The 14,050-nt window shown below is 39.4% G+C and overlaps 1 protein-coding gene across 4 annotated transcripts in view; it reads right to left on the bottom strand.

Annotated features, from left to right (window-relative positions):
- celsr1a (cadherin EGF LAG seven-pass G-type receptor 1a) overlaps positions 1–14,050 on the bottom strand; it is a 306,175-nt gene that overhangs the window by 126,616 nt on the left and 165,509 nt on the right. For all 4 annotated transcript variants that reach the window (XM_060842867.1, XM_060842868.1, XM_060842869.1 and 1 more), the window contains one exon: positions 6,087–6,309. In XM_060842867.1, coding sequence (XP_060698850.1) covers positions 6,087–6,309 — 223 coding nt within the window. The remainder of the gene's footprint in view (positions 1–6,086; positions 6,310–14,050) is intronic.

Below are 14,050 nucleotides of genomic sequence, written 5' to 3'. Positions count from 1 at the left end.
CTGCATGACAGAATGTGTGCAGGAGAGTCATTCTGAACACAACTGCCCCCAATAAGGTAAGAGGAAGTGAAACTTGTGCAATTAAGGCAGGGTGCAATACTACAATGTCAGTCGAGAATCTGAAATGGTTTTCCTTCACTTTGCTGCAGGCGATGGTGTTTTCCAAATGACTGTGTTTGTTGCATAATTCCTCAAGAATCACCCTGGGGTGAATTCTCAGGCAGTTCTCTATTTTACCCTTGGCTAGTGGTAAATAATGTACTAAGCAACAGAAATTTCATTTCTTTAACATTCTAACATAAAGAATGCCCCATAGCACTTCAAAGGTGCAATTATCAATTTTTTACACTGAATCATGTAAGTGGACAACAGAGTAAAGGTTTGGTCAATTAGGTGTCACGGAGCATGCCAAAGAAAGAAAGAGATTTAGAGGGGATTCCCCAAGTTAGGCAACTGGAGCAATAACAAAAAAATATATAAAGGCGGTTGGAATTGGAGGTGTACATTCAGAGGGCTGAAGAACTGGAGGAGGTTACAGAGACAACAACATAAACGGGAGTTGACTACTTTGCCCTTTTCATTTGCTCTACAATTTTACCAGATCACTGGTGAGTTTTTAACCACAACTCCCATTTGCCTGCATTATTTCTCAAATCCTTTAATTTCTTTCAATCCAATAAGTCATTCTTCTTCATCCTGAAAGTATTTAATAACTAAGCAATACAATCCTCAAGATTTGGAGATGCCATTATTGGACTGGGGCGTATAATGTTAAAAATCACACAACACCAGGTTATAGTCCAACAGGTTTAATTGGAAGCACTAGCTTTTGGAGCAACAACCACCTGATGAAGGAGCGGCGCTCTGAAAGCTAGTGCTTCCAATTAAACCTGTTGGACTATAACCTGGTGTTGTGTGATTTTTAACTTTGTACAATCCTCAAGGTAGAGAATCCCAGAAATTCATGACCCTTTAACTGAATGCATTTCTCCACATCCCAGCCCTAAATGGCTGACGCCACATTCTGAGTTTGTGACATCCGATTCTTTATTCCCAGCCAGGGAAATATCCTCTCAGCACCCAGTCCCTTCAGAATTTTACATGTTTTAATTAGATTGCTTTTCTTTCTTTTAAATTCTAGGGAATATCGGCTGAACACCTCCTCATCCCAAGAAGCAATCTGATGAACCTTTGTCACACTTCCTCTGTAGGTGGATACCTTTCTTCGGTAAACTTAAACTGTTCACAATCGTAAAAGTGTCATTTCTCCAAGGCCTTACAACCATGTAGTGAAACATTTTGACTGTTTTTACATTTCAATTCCTTTGTAACAAAGGCAAACATACCATTTGTTTTTCCAATTGCTTGCTATAACTACCTGTTCATGTTACAAGAACACCCAGTTCCCTCTGAATACCAACAATTCTGTCTCCCCACCATTCAAAAATATTCCACTTCTCCTTCCACAGTAGATAACTCCACAGTTGCCCACATTATATTCCATCTTCCATGTTCTTGCTCACTCCTCCCTTTGCAACCTTTTTGTCTCCTTCCCACAACTTACGTTTCCGCCTAACTTTGTATCAACAGCAAACTTGGCAATATTGTACATATTCTATATAATACTCACTCCCACAAAATTCAAGGTAGTTGCAAACTGAAATTCAATTTAAAACTTGAATTTAATTTTGATCTTCAAATGGAATTACAAGTTAGCTCACAGAAGGTACCTGTCAGTGGAGGTTAACCATCTGTCAACTGAGAGTGATGGCCTGAAGAAAGACCAATTATAGGGAAGATGGGAAGCTGACTGAGCAATTATAATTTAGCTGTAACTGAAAAAGGTCATTAAAAGTAAACAGCCTCTACTTGATGCCCAAGAGGTCATAACTGGAAATAGGGTATGTATACGTTAGGAAGTTTGTGCAGAAGGGATAGGTACACCTACTTATGGCTCCAGTACTTATTCTGGTTCGTGTGAGTGTGAAGCATTAACTATTCAAATTGTTGTGAAGTGCTTTAGTGTTTAATGTTTAAATGTACAAAAAAAAAGAAAAACTTACAACAAATGAATAATGTATACTTGTGATGTCTAGACAAGATATGATGAACCGGTTGTGTGCCTGAAATCCAGCGTGTGGGAGTTCATTGACTGCGAGACTGTCGCAAGCAAATCCATTAGTTGATGTCTCCATCTCAGAAACCTCTAAGCTGGAGTGTGAATTATAGCTAACACTCAAAAGGAGGGGGGAGAGAAACCTATCTGAATAGCTTGCTCCAGACCTCTATCGCATCAGGAGGTGAGAGTAGATTAGATTCCCTACAGTGTAGAAACAGGTCCTTCGGCCCAACAAGTCCACAATGACCCTCTGAAAAGTAAAACAACCCAGACCCATTTCCCTCTAACTAATGCACCTAACACTACTGGCAGTTTGGAACAGCCATTCTACTTGTCCAGCACATCATTGTGACTGTGAAAACCACACAGACACGAGGAGAATTTGCCAACTCCACACAGACAGTCACCCGTGCCTGGAATTGAACCTAGGTCCCTGGCGCTGTGAGGCAGCAGTGCTAACCATTGAGCCACCGTGCTGCCCCAAGGCGCAAGTTCAGAAAATGGCTGGTGCAACGAATAGCATACAAAGTGATGGCAGCTCAGGTTAAAGACAGTGCAGTGTTCGGTCAAACCGATCCTATTCAATACGTATAACATACTGTTAAAAGTGAAAGCAAGGATAAAAACTGCTGGAGGGCACTGGTAGCATATCAGAATGTGAATAGAGTTGGAAGCAGAGGCGAGTGCAGTGACTATCACTAAGGAGAAGCTGAAGGGCTTGAAGGTCAATAACCCACCCAGACCGGATGAACCACACTCAGGGATTCTGAAGGAGATAGCAGAGGAGATTGTGAAGGTGTTGGTGGTGATCTTTTAGGAATCACTGGAGAGTGGGAGTGAGTCAGAGGACTAGAAAACGGCAAAGCAACACTCCTTATTAAAGGAAGGAGGGAGACAGGAGACGGGAAATTATAGGCCAGTTAGCTTGATTTCAGTCGCTGTTAAGATTTGAGAGTCCATTATTAAGGATAAGATTGTGGAGTACTTGGAAGTGTATGGTAAACAGGTCAGCACCAGCACTGCTTTGTCAGGGGGAGATCATGCCTGACCAATCTGTTAGAATACTTTGAGGAAGTAAGAATCAGGTTAGAAAAGGAAAGTCAGTGAATGTGATGTATTTGGATTTCCAGAAGGCTATTGACAAGGTGCTGCACAGGAGGCTGCTAAATAAGAGAAGTGCCCATGGTGTTGGGGCAAGATACTGGCATGGATAGAGGATTGACTGACTGTCTGATTGAAGTGTATAGAATACAAAAAGGGCTGGATAAAATGGATGTGGAAAAGATGTTTCCACTCGGAGGAAAGACTAGGACCTGAGGGCACAGTGTCAGAGTGAAGGGACACTCCTTTACAATTGAGATGAGGAGCATTTTTTCAGCCAGACAGTGGTTAGTCTGTGGAACTCATTGCCACAGAATGCTGTGGAGGCCAAAGCATTCAGTGTATTTAAGACAAAGATAGATAGATGGTTAGTAAAGGATATAGGAGAATGGGGTTGTTAAACATTATAGCCATCAACGAATGGCAGAGCAGACTGGGCCAAATGGCCTAATTCTATTCCTATATCTTACTGTCTTATGGCAGCAGGAATGACGATTGTTGAAACTAGCAGCAGGAGGCTGTCCAAGGCATGGAAGGAGAAGAAGGGAAAATGTAACCTGGTGGTTATAAATAATTCATAGCTTGGAGGAGGGATACTATTCATTATAATCAGGATTGAGAATCCCATGAAACAGGCTGCCTAAAAGATGGCCATCCTGAATAGTGCTTAAAGGATATTGGAGAAGATTTGGAAGATTCCTTTCATGATGATCTATATTCAGATCAATGAGGTAGGGAAGAGTAAGCAAGAGATTCTTCTTGGAAAACGCTGGGAACAAAGGATTGGAAACTAAAGACCAGAGTCTCTAAGGATTTCAATGTAATGAGCTATGTGCAAATTAAAGCAATAAGATAATAACATGTTCAAAAACATTGAAAAGGAAGGAGAAGGAAATAATACTTCAGAAACTGTATTAGACACCACAACTAAAAGGGAAAGCCAAAACGTGTAAAGTAATTAGATCTGGAGTGAAGATAAGAAACATGTGGTAAAATGAGAACAGCAGGACAAATTGTGATGTGTGGCCCAAATAAGTATTCTTTATACCTCTTGTCTATATAAACCACTTCTTGTTTCCTTCAGCCTATTCCAACGAAGTTACTGATCATCCAGCTTTCCCTGCTGGGCCCCTGTCTGTGGATATTGTGAAGTTTACAGTTCTCTCTATTCAGGTGTTGCCCCTTTCTCCTTTAAATATGTTATCATCATTCTTCCTCTCAAAAACAAAACACCTTAAATCTTCCTTCTGAGTGAATGACAATCCTATCTCCAACCTTCAGTTCCTCTCCAAAGTTCATAAATGTGTTATCTTCTCCCAAAATCGTACCCACCATTCCATGTTTGATTCAGTCCAATTTTGATTTTTTTTTCTGTCTGCCACAGTACCAACACAGCCCCTACCAAAGTAACAAATTATAATCTGGGATAACGGTAAACTTTTCCTCTTCAGCCTGTCTGCAGCATTTATCATGGTTGACCACGCCATCCTCTTTGCAGAGAGCACCAAGCTGGCTTTCTTTGAAAAAGGTGGGTCATGCCCGATGAACTGGAATGACACTTTTTTTTTAAAAAAGGCGTGATTAAAGTTGTAGACAGGGGAATTTCTCTGGCTGTCTTGTGAGGACATGCACAAGACACATGATAAAAATCCTCATAACAGACACTGGCCGAAGTTGAAACTGATGGAATTGGTAACAAATTATTGACCTGGTGAGAAAATGGGCTACGTGGAGAGAGATAAATAGTAAGAACAATGAACAAGTACTCTAATTGGTGTATTGAGGTTAGTGGTGACATGCAAGGAACTGTGATGGGGTCTCAAGCTTCACTGCACTTATTAATGACTTAGAGGAGCAAACAGAAAGTCACATATCCAGAATTACCAATTACACCATAGCTTGAATAGCAAGTAATGTGGATGAAAGCATTAAATTAGAGATATTGATGACTTAAATTAATGGGCAATAGATTTTAACGTGATGTTATAATTATACAAATACCTGGAATACTATGAGCACAACCCCTTAGGAATGGCCTTGGCAATCTACTTTTATCAGAATATAAGTTTAAATTATGTGGAGACTCTATAGATATCTGTTTTTGCATTCCCTGGAATGTATAAGGCCAAGTGGTGGTTCGACTGAAGTTTAAGGCATTTCAAGGAATAGATAGGAACTTTCCAGAAAAAATGATTCTGCTGGTTGAGAGTCTCCGACTGATGGCATCGTCCAGAAAAAGAGACCCAGGTCATTCAGAGATAAAGTTCAGAAATATTTCTACACGAAAGCATTAGAGGAGTTTAGAACTCTTCTGCAAATAGGAATTGAAGCTAGATTAACTGTTAAACATAACGTGCAACTGGTAATTTTTTTATTAGCAAAAGTTTCAAGTAATAGGGGCAAAGGAGGCTACATGCAATTAAATTCCAGATTAGCCATTCCCACTTTGAATGACAGAACATGATCCAAAAGCAAAATGACCTGAATGTTGAGAACCTCAACATTCTCAACATGACGAAGAAGTGGAGTCAACGAGGTCAACTCCCCTTGCTAGAAAAGCGCATGTACTTCCAAAATCCATTCTTGGCACTATGTTTCAGTTTCTAAAAATTCCAGTTTCCTAATTGATGTGAAAGTTCTGTGCTAAAGTGCAATTCTGTACCTATGTCCTAGAGTTCTGCATCACAAAAGTGAAAGTCTTCTTTATTAACTTCACACATTTTGGAAAATAACAGCACAAGCTATTGATAGAGCTTTACAATCTTGACTCCTGTGCTTCACTGCGGTTCAAAATGAACACTGAATTGGGCTCCCATTTCTTGGGAGATTTAATAGCATGAGATTGCCTTCAATAATTTATACTCACATGAGGGAGACGGTGAAATGGAAACGCTGCCGTAGACCCTTGAAAGTCACAAAGGATTGTGGAGGAAAGCTACGTGTCGTCATTTCACAGTATGGCCTCTCATACTCGCCAGATGGGCATTCACATCTGAAGCCGCCAACAAGCAGATTAATACAGGTCCCTCCATTCTTGCAGACTCCAGGTGCACAGCGGCCTGACCTACTGCTCACTTCACAGTGTTCACCTGAAACACAGGAGAGAAAATGCAGTTACTGTACAGTGTACAAATCGTCATTACTAACAATCTTTGAAAAGAGCAGTTTACTTGTTTTTGTTTTTATCTTGTCTCATTTTCATGATATATTGCAGTTTTTGAAGTATCAGCACTTCTACTTGAGGACAAGATTGTAGCAACATATCTTGAGACCCATCTCTAAGTTTCTCCAGTGTGTCAAACACAATGATTCATTAATAAATGAATTAACTGCTCAGTACGGATTGCTGTACTGTCACACGCCTGTTCATTCTCTTGTAGCTTCTGTTGCCTTAGCTCACTGGGATATTTTTAATTTTGGCCCAGTTAAAAATGGTGGAGTGCCATTTACTCAATATTCAGCATTGACAACTATGAAGCAACAGGTTCCAGACTTTTTTAAAACAAAACGTGATGCCACCAGTTACTAGAGATAGCCAAAATCGCAAGTTTTGAGTGTCTGTTTTGGACTTAGTTAAAATACCAGAACGTTAAAAAAAAAGCTGCCCAGCATGAGATTACGGGATAAGAAAAAGATGTGAGTCACTGAAGTGCTGGTTTAACCTGCATATTTTCTAAAACTACTTCTGTCCAGGATTCCTTGTGTTTGGAATCCACTGCCAGAATTGGTGATAGAAGCAGCTTCAAAAGTAACTTTCAGAAGAGAATTAGACAAATACCTGAAGAGAAAACAAATTACTTGGCGATGGGGAAAGCAAGGGATTACATAAATTGATTAATCCATAACAAGCTGTTTCTGGCATCATGAACCAAATGGTTTCCTTCTGTGTTCAATGATCTTAATTTCTGATAAAGACATCTCCATACTCTGCGTGGTTTCAGCTAACATGACATCCACTGCTAAAACCGGGGTGCAGCATAAATTTTTTAATTAATCGATTTTACCACTGGATAGAATGCTTTGCAATACGTTTATCAACCAACCAAGATTCAGGGCAGAGATTATTTGCATACTTTGGGCCTGACCAACAAGTAGCATGAGTTCATTTTGAACACTTCATCAGCTTTTGGGGGCAATGAGAAGTTTGTGATGCTGATATTATTGCTGTTCATTGTGTTCTGAATTTTGTTTTTGTGAACTGTTTATAAGGATGCTTTGTTATAAACTTGACCAATTGCTTCAGGGAGAAAACCAGGCTAAGCTGTGGTTGTCTGCATTTAATTAGGTCTGATAGCAGCTGTCACAGTCCAATTAGTATCAATGTCTCAGACACTATCAATCGGGGCCTTCTTTTTAAAGTGCACTGACACTTCACCACTGTCTTTCATGTTTTGAGATCGTTTGGCACACATGGACTGGGCAAGCATCATCGCTCTCTAAAGGGGAGATTAGGCTATTATCCAGAGATGAAGGAGAGGTCTTTTCAGTTGCTTAAATTAACCCTGGTCCAATGGCTTCACTCAGTGCCAAAGGTTTCCATTTCAGTGCCTAAGTGTCTTTAAAAAATGAACTACTGCAAAACAAACAATGGAAAAAAAAATTAGAAACCTGACTTTAGCTGATATTTGACAAAGCCAGAGAAACTCAGCAAATCCAGTTTTGTAATTATTCCTAGCCCTAACAATCGTGGGACAGTTACACGAGTAATGAAATCAACAGACTCAATGTTGATAAAGTGTGTTTAAAATGTGCCCTTTGTATCATTCTGCTTCATGAATACTTCAACTCTATGCTACATTGCAAAGAAACAGATATTGTGATATCTTGTAAGATGCTTCAAGTCATTCCTAAGCAGCAGTAAAATCATTTCAGTTACAAAAATAACAATTATTTTTGCATTATATTTATTGTTCCTCTAGATGACAATAAGCACAGCTTTGGTGTGACCATAAATATAATTTCCAAACTGTACAATTAGCACAGTCAGAAACTAACATCATGAGTCACCTTTTTTGTAAATAAAAGCCAATATAAAAACCAAACAAAATAAGGCATTTTTTGTGAGATTGCTTTTCAAAAACAGATAACCAATGCTACTGGAACAAGCAGACATTAAAAGAGACCACATGTCAAATGACAAATACATGCCTCCTGAGAACCTGATTCCAATGCAAAATGTCTCTTTAATAACACTAAGTCAAACACAAAGACTGAAATTTTCTGACTTCACACACTCAGAGGTGACCCATTTTGCAGTTTGTTGAAGATTTGTCCTCTGAAAGCCACTCAGTTTCTGTACCATGGCCTGTTATTAGTATACACACTGGACATTCACTTGCTTGTCTCTGAACAACATTTGATTTAATACTGACAAAGTTGATGCCCACAAACAACCTAAGAGTCACTTCTTCAAAATTCCTATCAGGTTTTTAAGAATTGCTAGGATCATCAACAAATATCATTATTTTTAGGTGAACACAAGTTAACTTTTTTAAAAACCTTCTTTCGACAAAATGTGCTTTGAAGATGCAGGTATTGAAGAAATTGTGCACAAAAAAGATTCATTTCCCAAAGGCACAAGGGATTTTGTACTCCTGCAGCAAGTGTAATAATTATGGATATTCAACTGAATGCGTTTCAATGGAGTCTGAAGTTCATGAATGTTTTTCATGTTTCTCCCAAGACTGTTGTGAACTATATTAATACTAAGAGAATGGAGGCAAACTAGCTTCTGTGTTGCAAAAAGAAAATAGTGGAACTAATACAGAATTGGAATAAAATATTACACTGAATAACAGAGCAACTCAAATTTAAGTATATTATTCAAATATAATTGGCAAGGTACAAATCCAACTTTTCAAACATGAAATGCATAAATCCATTGCTGCATAAATCCCTTATATACAAATGCAAAGCAAAGATGCTCTTTTTGAGAGAAGTTGCATACACTTCCTTAAATATGACCTCTGAGTTGAGTTTTTTTAAGAAAAGCTATTTCTGCTGGTTGGACATGGTGAGGACATCTCTGCCTCTTACAGTACAAAGACACCAATGCATTGGCATTTTGGTCCAGTGTCCCATTAGGAGAAGTGAGAGAGGTCGTTGTCATCATTTTCCCATGAGATGGTCCTATAAATCAGACTGTAAAGTCTGATCCCAAGTGGCTTTTTATACAGACAGATGTGCAACAAGACCAAGAGTCATAAGAGCAGAAATTAGGTCATTTGGCTCATCAAGTCTACTCCGCAATTCAATTATGGCTGATAGGTTTTCCAACCCTATTTTCCTGCTTTCTTCAGTAACCGTTGATCCCCTTGGTAATCAAGAACTTATTTATCTCTGTTTTAATTATACTCAATGACCCGGCCTCCACAGCCTTCACTTGCGATGAATTCCACAGATTCATCACACTCTGGCAGAAGACATTTCCCCTTATCTCCATTCCAAAGGATGTTCCCTTTACTCAAAGGTTGTGTGCTCGGGTACTCTAATCTCCTGCCAACGGAAACATTTTCCCATTGTCCTCTCTTCCTGGGCTGTTCAGTATTCTGCAAGTTTGAATCAGATCCACCTCATCGAGCATAGTTCCAGAATCCTCAAATCTTCCTCATCCATTAAGCCTTTCATTCCTGGGATTATTCTCAAGAACCTCCTCTGGACCAGAACCAGGGCCAATATATCCTTCTTAAGGAGCGGAGCCCAAAATTACTCACAATACTCTAAATAAAGCCTCAGAAGTACATCCATGCTTTTATATTGTCAAGATGAATGACATTGTATTTGCCTTCCTAACTACCGACTCAATGTGCAAGTTTACCGTAAAAGAAACCTGGGCTAGAACTCCCAAGTTCCTTTGCACTTCAGATTTATGAATTTTCTCCCCATTTAGAAAATAGTCCATACCTCTGTTCTTCCTATCAAAATGCATGACCTCACACATTCTTATGTTATATTTCATCTGCCACTTCTTAGCCATCGATAGTCACTGCTTTCCATCCTGAGGAGGACATTTTTATCCCCAACTATCTGCCTTCTGCCAGTCAGCCAAGCTCATATCCACGTGAATACCAGGCCTTTAATACCATGGGCCCTTATTTTACTCAGCAGCCTGCTGTGCGGCACCTTATCAAAGGTCTTTTGGAAGTCCAGATAGATAGCATCCATTGGGTCTCCTTGGTCTAACTTGCTCATTACCTCCTCAAACAAGTTGGCTATTTGTTTATTTTTACAGAAAATGAATGATATATTGCCCAGTGCCATTTGAAAAATGTGAATGGCTTTCAGAACTGCTTTTATGGTTTGACTTACTCAAATGGATAAGAGGGTGCCAAGCAGGCATATTGCCAAGAAATTAATAAGATATTTACAGAAAGTCTGTTTTCTGATGCCACAATTGCAGAGAGTACACTCCCTGCAAGTGCAATTGCATTGCCTGTGATGTCACTGACATGGGTATCCCAGGTAGCTGCCTGCACTGAAGATGGTGCAGATCTGACAGATATCACCACTCCCCGCCCCAGTTTCCTGCAGTGCACAACAATGAGTTCAGTGGCTGGAGAAACCGCACGTGTCAGTGAACAGGATAGGGGTCAAGCTCCTGTTTGGTGACAGGAATTAGTGTTCCTCAAGCATGGGGAGTGCAAAGTATTTGTCGCTATGGGCTTTATTTGCGAACATTCAAAGCAGTGTTTGGTCTGGTGGTCAAGCAGCATCCATTTCCCACATCATGGTGCTCCTGCAGTGATCTTGCTGGTGTGAATGGAAGTTGCAGATTGGTCCATTGCAGATGCTTCAATCTCAAAGGGCAGCTGCACAGCTTGGAGCATCAGTTTCTGTGGGCAGTCTTCCAGCCAGGCATCAGCTCAGCAGGAACTCCAGATTAATTCAACATTCAATGAAATAGCTCCTCCAGTACATTTTCCTGTTAATGACATGAGCTGAACTGGGTCACTGAAGCACACTGTTTCTGTGGCAAAATTGGAGGTGAATACAAACAGAAAATAAACAACTTGATACTCACGCCCTTTCTTATTGCTAAAAGTAGTAAGTGGAATGAAAATATGCCTTTGTACTTTCCACACATGCACAGCCCGAGATACTAATGGGACAAATGCAGGGGAAAAATTTACTAGAATAATAACTGAACTAACAGCAAGAACAATAAAGGTCACTGATGTTAATTCCAATGAGAAAATGCTTCTACCTAGAGAATGCTTACACATTTTACAGATTTGTACAGCTAATTGGATTGTCAAAGATAGCAGTGATTTTCGATTTGGAATAAAGTCTGTACCAGCTCTTTTAAAGACGGATCTAGTTAATTCTACTATTTCTTCACTCCACCTTTCCACCACTCCTTACCCCAACTAACCAAATTTCTCCATATCCCTTCAAATTTTACTCCTTCAGTTGTTATTGTTAACACAGATATTGCAGCTTTGAAGCTCAGTGGCAGAGAGATGATCTAAGAAAGGTATATCGAGTATGAAATAGTTTGGGAAAAATGTCTGCAAGAGTGATACAAACTTAAAGATTTTTGAACTGAACAGAGGCAGATAGATACAGAAAGAACAATTCAAAACTAATGTCAACAACTTATTTTTAAGAGAGTGATGAAAACATCAAATGGAATTCTGAGTCAGGAAAATCTTGGAATTGTTTAAGTTATAATCGCAAGTCTGGGAATATGGCTGAATTAAACTGAAACAAATCAAATTGCTTATAATGATCTTCCTTTATAAATCAAGCAGGCCACAGAGTCACGGAATGTTAGAGATGTACAGCATGGAAACAGACCCTTTGGTCCAACTAGTTCATGCTGATCAGATATCCCAACCTAATCTAGTCCCATTTGCCAGCACTTGGCCCATAGCTCTCTAAACCCTCCCTATTCATATACCCATCCAGATGCCTATTAAATGTTGCAATTGTACCAGCCTCCACCACTTCCTCTGGCAGCTCATTCCACACGTGCACCACCCTTTGCGTGAAAAAGTTGCCCCTTATATCCCTTTTGTATCTTTCCCCTCCCACCCTAAACCTATGCCTGTAGTCCTAGACTCTCCCACCCCAGGGAAGAGACTTTGTCTATTTATTCTATCCATGCCCATCATGCTTTTATAAACTGCTAAGAGGTCACCCATCAGCCTTTGACGCTCCAGGGAAAACAGCCCCAGTCTATATGGTCTCTCCCTTCAGCTCAAATCCTCCAACCCTGGCAACATCCTTGTAAATCTTTTCTGAATCCTTTCAAGTTCTACAACATCCTTCCCATAGGAACAAGACCACAGATAGTATTTTTCTTCAGTGAAGAACAATTTCCATTGATGTCTGTCTTTCATAAACACTGAATATTCACAGGAAAGTCTTTGACAGTCAACTGAAGTATTTGTAAAATGTTGACCTTTTTGTAATTCAGCAAATGTAGCAGCCAAATTGCAGCTAGCAAGCTCCCACAAACAAGACTGGCAATTTCACCAATCATCTTCCTTTTATGGGAAAGTAACCAATTCACTATCCCATCCAACTTAAGCCCAGCCACAGTCTACAAAATTGAAAATAAGCACCACCAACAAAGCTGTGCACCTTGACAAATGCATTTGTCCTTTGACTAGATTGTATTTGACAAAATGTTTTCCACAAATGAATTCGTGTCTTGACCAAAGATGAAACTCCTCGATAAGACATTTGTCATCGGATTAAAAACAATTTAAAAGAACAGTGGCCTAACAAAATAGACAAATTATTCTTGTCAGGAGTGGGAGGCAGAAACCGACTAATGTCCTCCAAGAGAATATTCTGTATGAGTATCCTGATGATGTGCTTTGATATGATCTATTATCACATACCATCTACCTGAAAAATACTGGAATTGCAGTAACCATATAACTGGGATCCTGTCATCATTGCCTATCTGCACTTCTTCTTTACCAAATAATCTCCTTTTTAATGTTAATACTACTACTACTATAAAAAAAATCATAATGTGAATCGGCCTTTTCTGAAGGCCAAAACACACATGATCGTTTTGGGTCACTTTCTCCACCTTCTCTCACCAGTTCAAAGTCATAGTTTCAGACAACACCTCTTTATGTGGAGGCATCTTAAAGATTCAATCATTGACTATATCAGCACTGTTTGTATAAATTTCACACAGTTACCTTCTTCTTGGCTTATATAAACGTAACCATTAGGTTGTCTCCTTTCAGATTGACTCTCTAGAAAAGGAATCCAGGCCAGTTCCAAATGTAATTAGCTAATTGTTGTATAATCTAATTTTGTAGATGATTGTCAAATATGTAAATCCTTTCATGTTGGCAAACCTAGACATATGAAGACAAGTCAACTATCATCACCTGAAGATATTATAAATAATTAGCTTATGGAAAAGTCAGCAAGAAGGAAGAAAAGCAGTGTAATTGCTGTGCACAGGAAGCAGAGAATTTGCTGGATATGGAGCCAGTAAGAGGGAAAGATTGGAGATTATGTTACACTGAATTATACCCTCACCTATCATCACATGGAAGGAATTTATCAAATAGTTGACAGTCACTTGGCACTTCCTGTTCACTTCTCAATAGATTTTTTTTTAAACAAATGCAAGGCTGTTTGTGAAATTGTGTTTTTGTTACAAATGTATTTTGCTGTTCAGTTAACAGCATCAAGGCAGCAATGATGGGCAGCTTCAAATGAATCGCACAATCACTTGGGTTTTATTTATTACTGCACTTGGGGTAGCTACAGAAAGCTTATCAAAATGCAAATGAAATTCAGGATGCAAGAGGAGCTGCAAATGTAGTTGGCCCCATAACAAGGGGAAACAAATTCAAC

Source organism: Hemiscyllium ocellatum, chromosome 23 (assembly GCF_020745735.1).
Source record: "Hemiscyllium ocellatum isolate sHemOce1 chromosome 23, sHemOce1.pat.X.cur, whole genome shotgun sequence".
NCBI lineage: Eukaryota > Metazoa > Chordata > Chondrichthyes > Orectolobiformes > Hemiscylliidae > Hemiscyllium > Hemiscyllium ocellatum.
Note: the sequence above shows the minus strand (reverse complement) of the source record. Positions and strands in the feature narration are given on the sequence as shown.